The sequence below is a fragment of the Leptonotus elevatus genome, chromosome 2 (assembly GCF_054856555.1).
Source record: "Leptonotus elevatus isolate MCC_2025b chromosome 2, RoL_Lele_1.0, whole genome shotgun sequence".
Taxonomy (NCBI): Eukaryota; Metazoa; Chordata; class Actinopteri; order Syngnathiformes; family Syngnathidae; genus Leptonotus; species Leptonotus elevatus.
Genome location: NC_141240.1, coordinates 10,946,350 through 10,965,220, shown reverse-complemented (window position 1 = coordinate 10,965,220; position 18,871 = coordinate 10,946,350). Strand labels below are relative to the sequence as shown.

Sequence of the window (18,871 nt, the reverse complement as noted above, 5' to 3'; positions counted from 1 at the left end):
GTATTTCCAATTCTAGTTCTTTTTTTTGTCCATCTGTCCACCAACTAGCATTGTTATATAACAATTTACAAGCAGATTAATACTAGATTCAGTGTAAAGGCATTGACGGAGAGAGGATTGCATTATAGGTCTGGATATTATGACACTTCAGGGTTACAATTAATGTCATGTATTTTATGGAAACAAATAGCACTAAATATTATGTAAAATTTATGGGCAGCATAGTGGTTAGCACATTTACCTTTAGCCTAGAGGTCCTGGATTCAAATCTTGAAGCAGGGCTTGCTCCCAGATTACAGATTTATTAAAGACTCTAAATCGCTCATCGGTGTAATTGAGAGTGAGAATGACTTTTTGTTTAAATGTGCCCCGCAATTGGCTGGTGACCAGGTCTGGGTGTACCCCACCTCTCGCCCAAAGTGGGCGGGTGCTGTAGAGGCCTTCCGCTTCCATCCTGATCTGGTTTTCACTCCTGCTTTATCGCCGGTTGACGGACACCAGATTCCAATGTTGGACCTCTGGAGGCTTTTAGAAATGAGGAGATTCATGCCCATGATAAACAGGATGGGGGAGACCGGACACTCTTTAATGTTAATGTTATATTAGCATCATCATCCCACTGATCATGTTGATTTTTCACAATAATTCAGAAACTGGTAAATAAAGTATCAAGATGCAACCCTTTATTTCTACAAAAATATTCCAGTGTTCATATTTTCAGATGATCACTTCTACAACATTCCCAGAAAATCCCAATGTTGTATCACTGGTGAACTGTTTTTAGAACAGGGAATGAATAAACAGACTTCTCAGCCAACTAACTTGTTATGGTAAATGGGCTGCATTTATATAGCACTTTTAACTACACTATATGGTTGAGCAATTCGGACTTTGAACACTCCGAGGTCCAACTGTATAAATTTATTCTGGCAGCGTCAAGAAATCTAAGAATACTGCATCCATACAAAAATGGCAGGTAAGTATGCACATTTTCTCCTAGATAAAGGGTGGCTATAGGAGGATGGCTACTGGACAGAGCAACTCCCAATTTCTCGGCCAGAGAGTGACCATGGGTGGCTGGGCACCATGCATTGACCATTTGCACCGACGTCACGTTATCACTTGACTGCCCTATGACGGACGGCGGAAGGAAATGATTGTTGAATGGAAGTGGACGTGACCCGGAGCGACTTAGCGACTGTTATTTTACAAATCAAAACGTATTATTGCCCATAGAGCCATTGAATCTATTACTTCAACCGAAGGTCGCCTGTCAGTCGAAGTTGCACATTTAGTCGGGCCTCATAGAGCGCGATATTTACTTAAGTTGGAGATCGCTAGTTTGAAAACAGACCCTTACCTTCTGTTGCCTGCTGTTTTTACCAAGTTAATCAAATCGCTGACTTTGCCGGAATTCATAGCGCCACGACCTATATCATTCTGTAGTCAATGCCGTCTCTTTTCTTTACACCGGGGCTGATTCAAAAGCTTGTCGCTGGCTGAGTCTCTGGGACGAGATGCTACGCTCACACCCGGGGGACAATATACCTCGTAATGCAAAGGTAAAACTTGTTTATCATGCTAACTGACTTATTTTTACATAGTCCATTCTATATTGAAACGCTGTGATGATGTTATGTTACTATGTTTACTAGCATGGAACAAATCGTATCGTAGTGGCAAGCTATGCAGTAATTTCATGAATATGACTCCGGCTCCGGAGTGAGAAACTCCAAGCACAAAGACGAAATCTCCCATTATTAAACAGTCAAATGCACTTAATAGTTTTGAAGAAGGTGCATTTTAAAACTAAGCTGTGTGTTCGTGCAGAGTGGACGCTAACTATCTGGCTCGTTAATGTGATTTGAAACACGCAATTCGACACCTCTGTTACAATCTTTGTTAGAGTGTACGTTTATTAGTAAAATGTATTAACATTTATCTACAAATTACAACATTTATCTACTAACCGAGCAAAAAATTATCGCTGCAAATCCGTGAATACTTTGTGGGCTGACAGTCTTTTGTGTTGATTGCTGCTATCAATCGACGTCTTTTGTCTTCATTAGTAAGTATGCGATAAAAAGCAACATTTGGTTTACTCCTTTGTCTGTCTGTACAATCGACCGCAAAGCAAGATATGACCATTTTATAAGATAATCGATTAGATAAAGGACTTTACGCTGTATAGATGATGACAGATATCCTACTGGCCCTTGAATGCTCTGAACCAATGGCAGGACAGCTTTTACATGGTGAGAAAAACAGCAACTTAGGTATTGGTATGGTATCGGCATCGGCCGATACTGCAAAGCTGTGTATCGGAATCGGTATCGGGGGCCAAAAACGGTATCGGAACAACATTAGTTACAATACAGGCAAGTGGCTCTTTTGCCGTCCAGTGTCCCCGAGGGGGCGTTCCCTTGAGGGCTGTGACGCCACGTGCAAAAGGTTAATAGCTTCCCCCATGTCCACAATTAATTGAAAGTGCTAGTTTTAAAAAGTCATGACTTGACTAATTATTTATCACAGGAAAATTGTATTTATATAACTGGACTCGTCTGATTATGCTGGATTCATGTATGTAAATAAATTAATCTACATTTATGTATGACATTGAGTTATAAAAATTTTCGTCAAAAACGATATTGAATTCACAGAGGTGGGGGTGGAAATGAACGGTAAAATTGCGAAGCGAACTGTATTTTAAGCTCGTGAGCGGGCGTCGTGATGATTAAAACGCCCACTCGAGCACCTGGGGGAAGACGTCATCACCGCCGGCAGTGAAGAAGAGACAGAGAGGCGATGGTGGCCTGCCTGCGGAGAGAGGCTGTTCATGTTACGGGCTGTCCTCGGCTAACCTGAGGGAACTTGTCAGTGTAGCTGGATCCATGCACATCTCTATCGGGAAGCAAGCTCGGCTAGCTTTAGGTGGCTTTTGTCGTTTAGGGAATTATGGAGGACGACTGTGTGTGTGAGTACGACTCGACGTGGGACACAGAAAGTGATGGAGAGGAGCCGACCGGAGATGGTCAGCCTCGTCGGTCGAGGACTCTTGTGTCGGTAAGTGCTTGTCTAAACTCAAAGTTAAAGCTTGACGTGTCATTGGAAGGCCGCGGCGTTTTTCTGGTGACTTGACTAGACGTTGTTGCTGCTGCTGCTGCTGCTGCTGCTGCTGCATTTGGTGCAAGGCAATTTTTAGCTACCGGTTAGCTAGCTAGGCTAGGCTAGCTGGCTACTGACGCTAGCGTACTAGTTTACTCCCTTGTGTCGGTGAGGATACGCTACTAGTTTCGTTTTGGGCTGCATGTGGCGACATTTGTTCTACATACTTGTAGATACGATAGAGAAGACAAGAACGATGGGTAATTGCCGTAGCACCTAGCTTGAAAATTAAGTGGATTATTTGATTGGTTGAGCATTTCATTTCGTTAATGTGACTCAACACAAAGAAATCGAAATGCTTCAATCAAAAAATAAATGCTTGGAAAAAAATGTGCCGCGTACTACAAGAGTGTGTTAGGACTAGGAAGAAGTTCAAACTTATTTACAGCGCAGTGTTATTTTGCCGGCACCAACAAGTCGCAAAGTAGCGTTATTTTGCCGTGAATGTGAAGTGGGTAGTGCGCTCGCCTCGAAGGAGCTAGGTCACGGGTTCAAACACTGTCCTCCTTTACATCTTAATTTTATTTATTTGTTGCAGCCAGTCGGGAGTCTTAAAGAGCCCTTTTGTTTCACGTGTTTATTGAAGAATTGAATGGTTATTCTGAGGGTTAGGCTGGTCATGCCTATTTTCGATGACATCATGCTTAAATAACAAATTCATAGCCATTATCCAACCTACTTTAATCATGGCAAAATAGCAGTTCACACCAGGCCAAGAATATATTGCTCCGGCGGTTGACCAATCAGTCGTTCACAGCAAAACAACGCTAGCAGGAGAGTTGTGGATGGCAAAATAACCGCTGCCTATTCAAAACATACCCCTTCACATTCCCCCGGGATTATTTTTTCCCCCATGTTGGTTAAATGCTTGATGTGGGTTTAATTCACTGCCATGGTGGTTCACAGAGGCATCACCCACCCAGAAACATGAGGGCAGCAAAGGACATGCAGAACTACAGAAGAGGATATCCTGTAAGTGCTCGACAGTTACTCCAAATATCTGACTCTGTGTGGGACTCAAGTTATGCGATTCTTTTCCTCTGTCAGAATCTTGCAGACGACGAGTGTTCAGAGGACAAAATGAACAACTTGCAGTTCTACCTCAATAAATTCCCCTCTGCACCTGATGGTATGGTACTTAAATCAAACAACAATATACTGGTGAAAGGTGAAATGATCTCTACATGCTTTTTTTTGTGTGTGTCTTACATGATACAGAGGTCTACATTGACTCTTTCCTCAAAGAATGGAAAAATGACTACAAAAGGCTGGAGAGAGTCCACTCGTACATTCAGTGGTATGTGCTTTTTTTCATTGCTAATTGGTGTGCTCAGTGCAGATGTGTTTATACAAACACAAAGTAGTAAAAGCATTGCAACATTTGCCGATGTTCATACTAGGGCTGGTGAGTTTGGCTGGTCGAGACTTATACTCGGGTGCAACTTGTTGATATTAAAATTAGAGCTCATACTCTGCACCCAAAATATCCCTAATCGTTTTGATGGCAGGGAACAAGTTCCTGTTGGATTTGGAACTTGCACTTCTAAATATGAAAACGTTTTTCTTATTAGTAGGGATGCACCGCAATAATTTTTGGGGCCCGAAAACCTAAACTCCCCCAAAAAATTATGCAATTTTTTTTATCATTGCATTTATTATAATTAATTAAAATTATAAAATATTTAGGCCTATTTAGCGCGGGCATTTTAACAAAGCACAATATAAATTGAAATGCCACCAACACCCAACACAGGGTGAGCAACTGAGCATTTTTTGGCGGTGCAATTGCACTTTATAGTCAATATACAGTACTTCGCACCGGCAGGCACAGATGCGTGCGGTGCGGATGACGTATTTGTAAGCTATTTGGAGCAGGACACGGTGCGGCGCACTTAACATCGGCACATTCACATATTCACTGTTTAAAAATAAATACATTTCACTATCACCCGGAGATAGTGGTTAACTCTTTGACCGCCATAAACGTTATAAAACGTTTAGCATAAACCTAGGGAAGGGCGCCGAGGACGTTAACTCTTTGACTGCCAGACGTTTTCAGAAAAGGGATGCCGCCAGTGCCAGCCGATTTAAGCATTTTGACTGATCTTTCAAGGTCCACAGAAAATGTTCTGTTTGGACTATGGAAACACACGTACTACCAAATGAAAGATTGGACTTTCATCTTTCATCAGAAAAAAAAGTTTGTTTCTACCTTATTCCGTTCTTTAGTAATCAACAATAGAAAATGGTTAGTTTGACCCAATTTCGCCTGTTTTGGACCAAAATACGGAGAAATCAAGCTTTTAGTGAAACGATATTATTTCATGCATTCTAGTGAATTTTACACTTCTTTTTGTCCATGAATGATGCCACAAACACCTAAATAGTGCTTTACTTCTATAAAACACTACCACCAAGAATGAAAAAGTGTTTTTTGATAGCAAAATACGTTTATTTACATTCAACAGTGTAACAATTTGACAACAATTTGGCAAACTATTTACAAATGTGTGCAACTGTGGTGCTATTTACAAATATGTGGAAGTTTCAACGACAGTTTTTCTTTTTGTAACACTCTCCTGCGTGCAAGGAGACGCAACAGCATTTGCACAACAGATTGCCTCTTCGCGTGCTCCACTTTCTTGCAGGCCGTTTTTTCCGGGGAATAGCAAGTATATACTGCAGTGTGTGTTGCCATCAAGTCTAATATCAGGATCATGCTACGGTTTCGTTACGTCTCGCTTCCTCGTGTCCTTCAGTTGCTACACCGGGTTGTAAGAGATGTTCTGATCCATTTTATCCACTCCATTCATGGTGGCATCGTAGTCCAGAAACAGTGTCTTCTCCGTGATCAGACTGTACCCGCTCCTCCGATGAATATGCATTGGACTCGGGGTACTCTTCATTGTCCGATCGAATGTCCGGTCGGTTTTTTTCTGATGAAAGATGAAAGTCCAATCTTTCATTTGGTAGTACGTGTGTTTCCATAGTCCAAACAGAACATTTTCTGTGGACCTTGAAAGATCAGTCAAAATGCTTAAATCGGCTGGCACTGACGGCATCCCTTTTCTGAAAACGTCTGGCAGTCAAAGAGTTAAGTGTTTACTTGTTTAAAATTGTTGATAGCAATAGTGCTAACATTAGCTAAAGTATTTAGCACGGCCACCAGAATGCAAGTGAAAAAGTGGAAGCGCTCAAGGGGCTCTCATCAAAGGGAAAAAAAGGGAAGGCGTTTCAGGAGAGTGGCTCACTTGTAGTGCAGTACTCAGCAGAGCTCTCTTTTTTGACAGTTTACCAAGCAACCCTCTCTTTCTCCGGTGTGCACAATGAAGCTGCCGGTTCCCACAAACGCCAGCAAGGTGGACACTCACTCCCGTGTTTGGTGTTTAATTCAAACAGACACTTATTTTCTGGAGTTTTTTTGTTTTGTTTTTTTGCTTCCGTCACCACAACATCCTCTTCCGGCCATATTCTTTTGGCTTGAATTTTATTTTGGCTGAATGACAAAAATGCAAATTTTTGCCATTTTTGGCCCAAAAAATTCGGTGGCCGAATATTCGGTGCATCACTACTTATTAATTATATACGGCTTACCTTTGACTAAAATACTGGTGGGTTAATGCGCATTTTGGTGCTTCTTTTTGTTCTACTTTATTTTGCGGTTGGTTCGTGCATTACCGCCACCTTCTTTAACAGACGACTTGGAATTATAACTTGCTGGAAATCACTATGTTTGTGACGGAGATGTTTTGATTGTCACGGAAACTTGGTTTGAGATGAGCTCGAATGCAGCTTGCCGGCCACCGTTGTTAAAAACTTAGGCGTATACACAAAGTGTTTTAATTCCTGCAGTGTTTACCTAATTAGTGTGCAAATACCCTCAGCAGCGAAAGCATATATTGTTTCATATCAAATCCATAGTGGGTAATGTTTTATAAAAGAGTATTAGAGTATTTATTTATAATAAAGAAAAGAGTATTGTGTTCATGTCCCACAAATGAAGAGATGAAGTTACATAATGCACGAGCTGAGCTTATTCATGTATGATTATCATCAGGTAGATGGTAATACACAAATGTTAATCATTCCTTTATCCCTGTTGGATATGAATTATGACACATGATTTTAGTCTATGTGCTTCATATATTTTATTTATTAATGAGCTTTCATTTAGGAGTGTACCACAGGTGTGAAAGTCCGGTCGTCAAGGGTGGGAGTCCTGCATGTTTTAGAGGTTTCCCTCGAACAACACAGCTGATTCAAATGATCAGCTCAGCAGCAAGCTCTGCAGGAGCCTGATGGTGATCCTGATCGTTGAATGAGGTGTGTTGGAAGAGGGAAACCTCCAAAACATGCAGGACTCTGACCCTTGACGACCGGACTTTGACACCTCTGGATTAGACCAACCTGTGAAGCCAAGGCACCTGTTTTACTTGAGAAAAAACACATGGTAAACAACCAAACAAAACATTTCTAAAAACTATGCATACAGAAATAATGCCCTTGTCTCAGTTTAGTCACAAATGTACTCTGTGTGAAACCTGGTCTTGTATAATGCAGATCTATTTGCAGTGTCCCATGACTTATTTTATTGGAGGAATGGCAACAGATTGATACACAGATTAAATGTAAAATGTTACTTCATTTATATAGCACTTTTCCATCTTACAAGGCCCCCAAAGCGCCTTACATTTTTGACTACCCGTTCAACTATTGATGATGCAGCATCAGGAGCAACTGCGGGTTCAGTGTCTCTCTCAAGGATACTTCAATATGGTCAGTGGCCTGGGATCGAACCCACAACCTCGGGGTTGCGAGATGACCTTTCTATTACTGATGCACGCTGTCCCAATTGTACCTTTTTTGTCATCCAATTAAAAACCATTTATGTGTGACGCCTGCCACTATATGCCCCTGGCATAGATAGAAAACAAAAAAATAATTTACATAATACAATAGTAATGCATAATAATGCTGTGAGTGTATGCTTTCACTTTTATCCTAATTTTACAGAGTCAACATATACTGAACCAAAAGCCATGAGCACAAAATATCTAAAGATATAAACCAAATTGTAGTAAAAAGTAAAGAACGCAATTTTGTTGTAGATTTTCAGCAATTCCATTTAGTAAGAAACATGAAGTGGACACGCACACAAAAAGGGTGTGGCGGTGTACTCCTCAATGTTGAGCATGTGTTATAGTCTTTCTGCTTTCATCAGGCTATTCCCTCTCCGTGAACCAGGGGTCAACTACATGGCTTCTGAACTCACCAAGAAGGAGATTGAGGTGCGTGTCTCATAGTTGGTTAAGAGTCCCGCATCACTTAAACTTGGACTAATTTGTATGTGTTGCTCCCCCAGGCCTTTAAGATAAATGAGGATGCCAAAAGGAGACTAGTGGAGTCTTATGAACTCATGTTGGGTTTTTACGGCATTCGCCTTGCTAACAAAGAGATTGGCGAGGTGACGCGTGCAGAGAATTGGAAAGAGCGCTTCGGGAACCTTGAGCGGTAAACCGTCTAATATTGTCATGTCATTAAGTGGCCTCACATGAAGTCTCGGGGTGCTCATTTCAGTTTCACCTGTCTCATCTCCAACAGGAACATGCACAACAACCTGCGCATTACACGCATCTTGAAGAGCCTGGGAGAGCTGGGCTTTGAGCACTATCAGGCCCCCCTTGTGCACTTCTTCCTCGAAGAGACTTTGGTCAAGAAGAACCTGAGCAGTATGAAACGCAGCGTACTAGACTATTTTCTGTTTGCAGTTCTGGATAAACAAAAGCGCCAAGAGCTTGTGCGCTTCGCCTACCTTCACTTTGAGCCAAAGGATAAATTTGTGTGGTGTCCCAGAAAGATTCAGAAACAGTTCAGGAAGGCAGAGAAACGATCGGAAGCTATTGGAAATGGAGAAGGTAAGGATGACGTCTGCTCAAGGGCTAAAAGCAAAGATGGTGAAAAAGGAGTTCACCTCAAGGAGGAGGAGCTAGATAATGCTGGCAAGGCGCAGAAACAAAATGAAACGAATAGAGACCAAATCAAACAAGTTGAGACGTCCCCTCACCCAAAAGCAGATGAAATGACAGTTGGAAATGGCAATTCTGAGTCCAATAACAACAGTTTAGGGAACAGCACTGACTCAATTGATGAAATGGATCATTCGCCCACTCCCGACAGCGCGAGTGTCAAAACTGAGCCCAGTGCAGACATCAAGTTCAAACCTACAAACTGCTCGCCGGACGCCATTCAGGAACCGGACAGTGTCATGCAAACGGATGAAGATATGAGCACAGAGAAGCCACCCAAGAAGAAGAGGGAAGACAACTCGCTCATGCAGAGCAATGGCTCCACTGCAGACGTGAGTGGCGGCCAGGCTGGCAGCGACACAGCCCCTGGCCAAATGAGCTCGCCTGCTCAAACGCCCCTTAAGACTGCAAAACACTCACCTTGCCTGTCATCAGGGAGGGAGGAAAAGATCCCCAGGACTGATTTTGCTCAAGTGCCAGACAAAGAGGACAAAGGGTTGCACGCAAACGGGAGTAACCATGAAGCTCGGGATGAGCTGACAACCGAGAAGGTGGAGGATGTCGACATGGAGTTAAACCCTTTTAGTTTAGATCCAAGCCTGGGTAATACATGAATAGTTCTTATTACTTAAGGCCCAACTCTCCAGTAAATTGGAGTCAAATTGGTCATTTGTGAGGAGCTGCTGGGACTGTTCAATGTTGAGCGACAACGCTATGACCACAGTTGCTGTACATTTGGAATCTGGGAGACTTCCAGTGTCGTTTACAGACCACCATTCCATTTAGACTGTCACTCTCAAGTCCTGCAAAAGTTGAATTGTTTGGCTTGAATCTTGAGGCTGCGTTCACACTTCCCATTGCAACGGTGCTATGTAAAGTGTTAAATGAGCCTTTCGTGACGTCTCAGCTGGCAAAAATGGCTGAATGTAAAATAATATATTCAACCTAGCAAACTGAATTTTTCATGTTTTGTGACTTTGCAGTCACAAACGGTCCAATCGGTTCACAAACGTGTGTTTTTTTTTCTTTCTTTTTTTATTTTAATACTTTGGTCCGCGGATGGGGAAATGCTTGTGTGATCACTAGTGAAGTGGCACAAATCTGTGCAGCATGTGTCCCCTGGACCAACATATGGGACTACAAGTGTGAACACAGCCAGAGAGTCGAGTTGGGCCAAGTACAGAAAAGCCTCACTTAAGTTTGAATGCACTGCATGAATGACATTTTCATGACACATTTGGCAGATAGACACTGAAATGTTGACCAGTTAAATGTGCAGTTTCTGTGGTAATTTATTTTATTTTATTATTATAAATTGTTTTCCTTATTGGACTGATGCGACTAAAAATTGCCACCACATAGGTACCCCTGCAAAATAAAAATTAAAATCTGCCTTTGCAAATATGATAATGCTGTCAGAGACAATTAGTGTGCAACTGCACTGTATTTGTAATGTTGTGTTGACCTTATTTTGGCACGAGAGCGGCAAAATACATTGAACTTGGGTTCACAATTGCCCCTGTTCACGAAGAAATGTGTTAGGAACATGTGCGTTGCTTCCGTTAACAATATTCTGTTTCAGTTTGGGAACGTAATTAATGTACTGTATTAGAAACAACTCTGATGCAGCGTAGTTCTACACCAGTGCAAATTACAACCACAGTGATGCGCATATTGTTCAAGGAATTGTCAGTGTCAAAGACGAGCATCATATCTTTGTAAAGGTAGAATTGTTTATGTAGTTCTTGTCTTGGATCTTATTGGATTTTGCATATGGACCAAATGTGGCTCACAAGTTAAACAACCTATTTTGTAACCGTGAAATTAAAACCTCAATTGAAAGACAAGGAATTTATGTAGTAAGTAAAATGTATCATAGTGACGGCTTTAAAATGACTTTCCTCGGTTCATTAAATTTCTTTACAGAATATATAAAGTACTCATGTTAATTTAAGTGAGCAAAATGCTCTACACTTTTCTTTTCTTTTTGTCATTCTGAGATGTTTTTTGCACTGAAGAATTAAAGTTTTGTTTTCTTTTGCTGCAGGCCGTTTTTGTGTTGATGCTGAATTCACACATCCTTTGACTGATTGTCACCAATGTTATCCTTCAGTAATATTGTCTGCTTTCACGATTGTGGGAATTTGACTTTTGGACAACCGAAAGCCTTGCCAAAAATGTGATGGACTGCTTGATTGTATCAAAAATATGTTTGTCTTTGCGTCAGAGTTGGTTAAGCTTAGCTCAAATCTGTATTTTGATTCTTAGTATTTTGGAATCTGTTTGCCAGAGTGCTTGTTTTTTCCCTCCCCCTCAGCACTTGCACTTAATTGTGAATATGATTGATTTAAAATGTAAACAAAATACAACTTGTGTTCTTTCTATGTGACTTTTCCTCCAACTTAAAAGAGCTGAATAAAGATATTTTCTGACACAGAACTGGTATTTGTATTTGGCTTAAGTATTGTTGGCACTATATTTAAGGTCTACAGATTAAATTCACTATTAACGGATTTAGTAGCATCCAAGTATTTTATTTACATGATGCACATGGCAAACTTTTCCTCTTTGGCACGCTCAAATTTAACAAACCTTCAGGGAATTCATTTTTCGTTTTTGTCACCACAATAGATGGGATATTAAACAATCAAAATGTAATTGAAGTGTCCAATGGGTGGGAAAGTATACTGTACGAGCCCCTGGAATTTTTTTGATTGATTTGTATCAGCGACAGTACATATTAATAAACATTTGCCAGATTTAGCCAAAAGGCTATTTTTCCTCTGCAGTCCAGTTTTCAATTTCTGCATAAATTCATAACTTAATGGCGATCATAAATCATGATGTGATCCTCATCTAAAGTTTCTGCTATATAACTGGGGGTATGAGGCTCTCAGAATTAACCAATTGTATTTCATTTTTATTTTTGTTTCAGCAAAAAGACTTTCAGTGTCCGTCACAGTAAAGCAAGGGGAAGGGTCACCATATATGTATGGAAGCCCGAAAGTGTCAAAAATCAATAAAAACGTAATTTTGGAGAAAAATAATTATTTAGATACATACCAGTATATGTAATGTGGCCATTAAATTGTAAAATGTGTTAGTATTATTATGAAAAGTGTTCATGTTTAATATGTAACAAATATTTTATTTTGATTAAATATTTCATAATGTTTATTTTAACAACGTCATACTTTTTAATAAAAATTACATTTAATTAATTTTCCAAGGTTTTATAAGATAATGTTTTTTTTTGTTTTTTTTGCAAAGTCAGTTTTTATTTCATGATGTCGTTTTCCACAATGGCCTATTACATAATGGCGTTTTACAGCCGAATGACTTGACCTTGTCAATCAAATCACATGAGGCGTAGCCAGTGATTGGCTGAGTCCGTTATACAGACATGAGAAGCAGAACTTTCAGTATCGATTCACGCGTGGGGAGTTTAGGGGCTGATGAGGAGCCGCGGCAATCACGGGTTTGTGAAAGAATGTCTGCGGGAGATAAGTCACTTTCAGAAGTACTCCGAGAAGTAGCAAATCGTTTGGAATCGGGTCATAACGTCTTAAGGCCCTCACCGGAGAAAGGGTTGCAGCATGAGGCTGTCACAGTTTGGAAGTTAAATTAACAGTCTAGCCTTGACGCTACATGCTAAATGCTAACCTACTGTTAAGTTATTAACATTGTTTTTCACTTTCAATTTATATTTTAGCCGTTTTGGATTTAGTTATAGCAGTATGGCTCAATGAATAGAATTGTATTATCTGTCTCACGCTCAGAAGAAGGGCAACGGGTTTTTACATTTGCTATCTTAAAGGGAGTGTATGTAGTCTGGTACCTGTCTCTGTCGGAAGAGGGGAGGCACAGGCTGATTATTGTTTTTCTCTAATCTGATTTATACCTATGGGAACTCGGAGAGGGAGTAGACTGGTATTTACTGAGTTGTAAACAAATGTACTGTGGGCTGATGGGAGGAGACTTTTCGTATTCACCCACTTTCCAATAAATAATGATGTGCCGGAGTAGAGAACACACAATCTGACCAGAACACGGCTTCAGTGTCGTCAGTTTTTGTCATCAGAAGCTTCTACTTTAATGATACCTTTGCAAAGGGACTTCTTCACCAGAATCTCACCATTCAGTTAATTGAACACGCAAAGAGTAGAATACAAATATTCTCTACTCTAACAAATGGTGTCCCCGACGCTGAATTATAACGAATGGTCTCCTCCGCTGAATTCTAACGGATGGTGGTATTCTGACGTAGAGCAAGCTGCGGCGTTCACGGACGGGCGGAACTTCTAGGCCTAAATAAATAAAGTACGGTAAGTGGAGACTTTTATCCACGTAGGGAGGTTCTGTCTGTTTGGGTCCGCTGCAACTGGTTTTTCGTCTTCCAAATTGTCTAAATTTTAAATGAGATCTGTGTGAACAAGTTGTAGTTTGATGTCGTTATAGTTGGGATAATTCCTACGATATTGAACTAAACACGTCGTGGGGTGGTGCATTTTTAAGTGACGTAAATGCAGCCTGTTGAGAGATGAAGCTTTTTTTGTACAGGAAGAAATAGCGGTTAATTTGTTAATTTGTTTTTTTTCATCACGCTATGAAGAATCCTTAGACCATAATATATATTGAATAAAAGGGTTACCGGATGACGTAAAAAGTATTTCTTTTTGCTAAGGATCGCGATGAATATTGGTATGCGCTCTGTTTTTTAAGCAGTTTGGCCGATTGGGGGACTAGTATCATAATTGCTCATGACTCTTGGTGAGAACGTCCTATTACACGTAATATGTTTTTTGAAAAAGCGCCTGTTTGAAATTGAACAGTATTGAGGGGTCCAGGTTGATTACAGTAATAATTGGATTTGTGTTACTGTATTTGCAATCGAGAGATTACGTGAATTTTATTTTATTTTTTGGCGCTCCTACTTTTGTAGTTTTGGGGTCAGGATTACCGTATGAATTCCTTTTGTTCTACGGTTGAATTCGATAGCGCGTGACAAGTTATTTTGAAAATGAGCGCCTTGCAAAAATTTTGCAATATATGGAGAACAGTTTAGCTCAGCGGGATTGGATAACCGCTGTGTATAAACGAGAGGTCACGTGATTCTTATGTGTGTCTGTTGTGTGGCCATATGTGTTAACCTATTGAACTATTATACTAAAAGTGAGACGTCACTGTATTGATAAATATTAATACTACTTGCGTAAAATAGAAACCGAAAGTAAAAATAGCCTATAAACAAAATGGAGGCGATTTCGACCCGGATACAGAATGGTTTGTCCTGAATGCGCTTCCGGTTTATAGTCGGGACTTGTACTTGTGAGTCGCAGCCATGCGGAAAAAATGTAAAACGTCGATGAACAATGAAAAAACAAACTATGGATCGATTGTATGAAAAGCTTTCGCTGGACAAAATGGTACGTCAGACTTTTGTATTTTCTTTGTTGGTAATGATGTAGTGGCTGAATTTGATGCTAAAATGACTCCAGCATTTGTGGAGCAGTTTACGGGTGATTTGTTCGAAGTTAACCCGTTTACTAAAATCACCGTACAAAACTGCGGTTTAAATGCTTTAAGATTTGTAGACAACGAATTGATAGAATAAAACCGTTTATTATTTTCTAATGACTAAAGAGTGTATGCGTATGTATTTGAGTGTGTGACCTAGCTTCTAAAAGGTGGGGGCTATTATTGTGATTGTGAGTGAGAAATGTGCATATGGGGATTTTTTTTTTTTTCAATATCTTTAACTAAGTTTGGTGTTGTTTTTGTGTGAGATGAGACTGTTGTGATAGTGGCGTTTGTTTTATTAATGGGAATGTGGTAAAATACGTTTTGCGATGTATAATGTTAAGACCCCCCCCCCCCCCCCCCCGTTTCTAGGTTAGAAGAAAAGGAGGGGGCTGTGGGTTAGAGCATAATGTGTCCTCGTAATGGGACTTTTTCTTTGTCAAAATGGTAAGAAAGGAATGATAAACAATAAAAAAAAATAAGTAATAGTATTTGAAAGATATTGTTGAGTTTTTGTAGAAGAATATTAAATTAGTGTTTTATTTTTTTTATTTTTTTATTTTTTTTAGTGACTGAGCCAATAGTCTTTACACTTTAATGATTGATGAAGATGGTTAATTTGTTAACTTTCCCTTTTCGGGACAAATGAATAAAGAATAATGATAAAATAATGGTATTTTGTTTGAGCTGTGTTGAGTTGACATAATTATGCCTACATCTGTACAGCTGTGGCTAGAAGTAAGATAGTTGAATAAGAAGTTATAAATGTTTTTGAAATTGACATAATGATAATGATTTTTAATATTTGTTTTTTCTCTGAGTGTGTCATTTCAGAAACTGATGTTTGAGTTCCAAGGCAGATGAGGGTTTGATGGCCTTCACTGATTACAAACTGCGAACGGGATGCGCCCCAGCTGCTGATACGTTGTATTTGCAAGTATTGCTAGTAGCTATTTTGAAGGGGTATTTAAAAAAAAAAGGCTTTTTTTTTTTTTTTTTTTTACGAAACATTTTTGAGAAAGCAGGAAGTGAACTATCTTGCTGTGATCCCATTTTCCTCAGTCTGGCATTGTAGTGCATTGGATCGGCCGGGTGCATTCGTTGGTCGAGGTGAGCGCCTGGAAGGACCGAAAATGTGTCATTGGATCCACATTGCAGACAGCGTCTGAATGGATGTGGCAGAGATCAAAGGTCAAAAGCCGCAGAGCAACAGTCTTCTCGTCCTGTGCCTAACAAAACATGATGCTCAACTTCCACAATGCCCAGTGACTGTGTACAAGCCTCATTACAGAGATGTCTTCCCTCATCGCTGATACCTGCTGAACTTTGTCTGACACAGCCCCGCCCTGAACATTGACTTTTGAAAGCTGGTGGTCTGACTGGGATGCGACCCTTCAATCGGTGAAATGCTGCACGGTATATGCAAGGCATTTTTAATGTGTTGAATGGGGAACTGTGATCTATAGCAAGATATTTCAGGAAATTGAAAACGACATATGTGAATTTGAAATGAGGGATTGAGAAAATTTATTTCAATCTATTAGCCTACTAAATTTTTGCCTATATTTTTGGGAGAATCAGTTTCTGAATTGGTACAATGGGAATTTTATTAATATGATATGATACGATATACTTTTATTTTCCCCGTGTGGAACTTTTTGGACTTCGTCCAGCTGCAGCTACAGTATATAAAAATAATAGAATAAAATGAGTAGTAATAAGTAAAAGGCTAACTAAGAAGTTTTCACAGTGGTATATATTATCTAAGTATAGATTTTATATACATAATATTGAACCATGCATTTTATCGTACTGAGTTGATGCTATTTAATAAATAATAGCGAGTTTGATGGTTAATTTTAGATTTTTTATTTTTTATTTTATTTTTTCACAGCACTGTGATTTATGAATCCCAGAAATATTTTGTGTGCTGTGTTTTTTATGAGCCCCGCTAATATGTAAAAGAGGTGAAGTTGATTAGCAGTTTGAAGACAATTTTTAGTTTGATTAAATCTAGGAAATGGTAGATATTTGTAAGTTTTGTGTAATTTTATCCTGAGCCCCACTAATCCGTAAAAGAGGTGAGGTTGATTAGCAGTTTAAATAATTTTTAGTTTGCTTAACTCTAGGAGAATTAGAGTAATATGGTTACCTCTATTTTTATGGCCCCAAAGTCATCATATATTAGTGTCTTAAATTGTATCTGCTTGTGCTCATTTTTATTGTGTTTTGTAGTTCTTTCGTTTACCTCATAGCCTGATTTAGAGGGTTGTGTTATTTACGACGTCTTTTGAGTTATGAGGTCTCTATTTTATCCTCCCTTTATCTTGACGTGTTTGAAAAAATCAGTGGATCTTTGTCAAAATGAGGGAGTTTATGTTTAAGAAATTAACCAATGTAGACAAATTAGTCGATTAAAAAATGAAAAGGTTTTGAAGTGATAATCCACAGTTTGAATATGAAGTAATCTACCAGAGGAAATCGAGCAGCAAAGTAAGTCTGAAGCAAGCAAGGACAATAATGCATATTCGCCGGATGAAGGTAATTATATTATATTATATCTTTTATTTTAGAAAAATGTAATGTTTGGAGCCCAGTGTTTGCAAAAGAGTATAGATAATATGAATATATGTGAGCTTTTTCCAGGATCATCATGATTCGGCCGGTCATGGGATTCTGGGAAGAGAATATATGATATGCTAGTAAAATGATTCCTTTCAGGATGGTGAAAGGCACAGTTATGCAAATTTAGAACAAATTTAGTCGTGGTAAAAAAATTACCTATTATTGAACAAAACCTATTTGAAAAATAAATATTTACAAGCTCTGTCTTATATTAATGAATGAGCGAATGTCATTCAACTCAATCAAAGGCTGGGCTCTATTTTAATGTCACAAAAATAGATCTTTTCCTGTTCCAACAGCACAGGACCTACGGATCTTAACCAAATAACATTTACTAATCCCAACTAACAAAAACTATCAGGGTTTTTCCTCCAAATAAAATGTATGTGGGTTTATGAGAAGACTAAAAACATATTCCGCTCTCAGGTTGATAACGGAAAGGAGAGACGAAATTCCACAACTGGTCTACAAGGCTGCCGGCTGTCTCATCAACTGATGATCATCAATCTTATCACCTCCGACCTGGGAGCCACGTCAGCTGACCCAGTGTTCGGTTCTGGAGCGGCCGTTTTGACATCATTTAACGGATCAAGTCAAGTGCCTTTTCCTGGGCAATCATCACGAGAATCACATTTGCAGGCAATCTATTCTGGGGATCTGCAAAAAAGCTGACAACGTCATCTTCTCATTCAACAAAGAACTTCATCACGAGATGGCTTCAAAGAACACATATTCGTCTGCCGATACATTGCGACACTTTTTAATGAACAACATTTTATGTTAAGCCTCACATATGCTATGCTTATTCCACTAAAAATCTTTTAAATGTATCAAATTGTTTTTTAATGTCATATGATTGCTAAACTACCTCCTCTCCTGCTAAAGGGATGTTTTAATGATAATTATTTTTACCACACAACCATTGAAAAAAATGTTTTAATGTGTTGAGCTCTCATGAGCTCAAATGAGGGAATGTTAAGTTATTAACATTGTTTTTCAGTTTCAATTTATATTTTAGCCGTTTTGGATTTAGTTATAGCAGTATGGCTCAATGAATAGAATTGTATTATCTGTCTCACTCTCAGAAGAAGGGCAACGGGTTTTTACATTTGCTATCTTAAAGGGAGTGTATGTAGTCTGGTACCTGTCTCTGTCGGAAGAGGGGAGGCACAGGCTGATTATTGTTTTTCTCTAATCTGATTTATACCTATGGGAACTCGGAGAGGGAGTAGACTGGTATTTACTGAGTTGTAAACAAATGTACTGTGGGCTGATGGGAGGAGACTTTTCGTATTCACCCACTTTCCAATAAATAATGATGTGCCGGAGTAGAGAACACACAATCTGACCAGAACACGGCTTCAGTGTCGTCAGTTTTTGTCATCAGAAGCTTCTACTTTAATGATACCTTTGCAAAGGGACTTCTTCACCAGAATCTCACCATTCAGTTAATTGAACACGCAAAGAGTAGAATACAAATATTCTCTACTCTAACACTACGTACTGTGGGCTACCACCGCAGCATGGAATCTTCC

The 18,871-nt window shown here is 39.4% G+C and overlaps 1 protein-coding gene and 1 long non-coding RNA gene across 2 annotated transcripts; both read left to right on the top strand.

Moving 5' to 3' along the window:
• Positions 1 to 2,720: 2,720 nt before the first annotated feature.
• ogfr (opioid growth factor receptor) lies at positions 2,721 to 11,630 on the top strand. Its single transcript, XM_086069599.1, has 7 exons — positions 2,721 to 3,063; positions 4,072 to 4,137; positions 4,213 to 4,294; positions 4,384 to 4,462; positions 8,387 to 8,453; positions 8,528 to 8,676; positions 8,767 to 11,630. Exons 1-7 carry the CDS (start codon positions 2,956 to 2,958, stop codon positions 9,803 to 9,805), a joined length of 1,590 nt encoding a protein of 529 aa, XP_085925725.1. The 5' UTR covers positions 2,721 to 2,955; the 3' UTR covers positions 9,806 to 11,630.
• Positions 11,631 to 14,541: 2,911 nt separating this feature from the next.
• On the top strand, positions 14,542 to 18,690 carry LOC147178411 (uncharacterized). Its single transcript, XR_015093969.1, has 2 exons — positions 14,542 to 14,617; positions 17,763 to 18,690. It is a non-coding gene; the product is annotated as an uncharacterized LOC147178411 (long non-coding RNA).
• Positions 18,691 to 18,871: the final 181 nt, after the last annotated feature.

Coding starts and splice junctions, on each gene's coding strand:
- ogfr (XM_086069599.1), top strand. CDS start 2,956: ATGGAGGACGACTGTGTGTGTGAGTACGACTCGACGTGGGACACAGAA. Junction 4,295..4,383: donor ATTCCCCTCTGCACCTGATG/GTATGGTACTTA, acceptor TACATGATACAG/AGGTCTACATTGACTCTTTC. Junction 8,677..8,766: donor CGCTTCGGGAACCTTGAGCG/GTAAACCGTCTA, acceptor CATCTCCAACAG/GAACATGCACAACAACCTGC.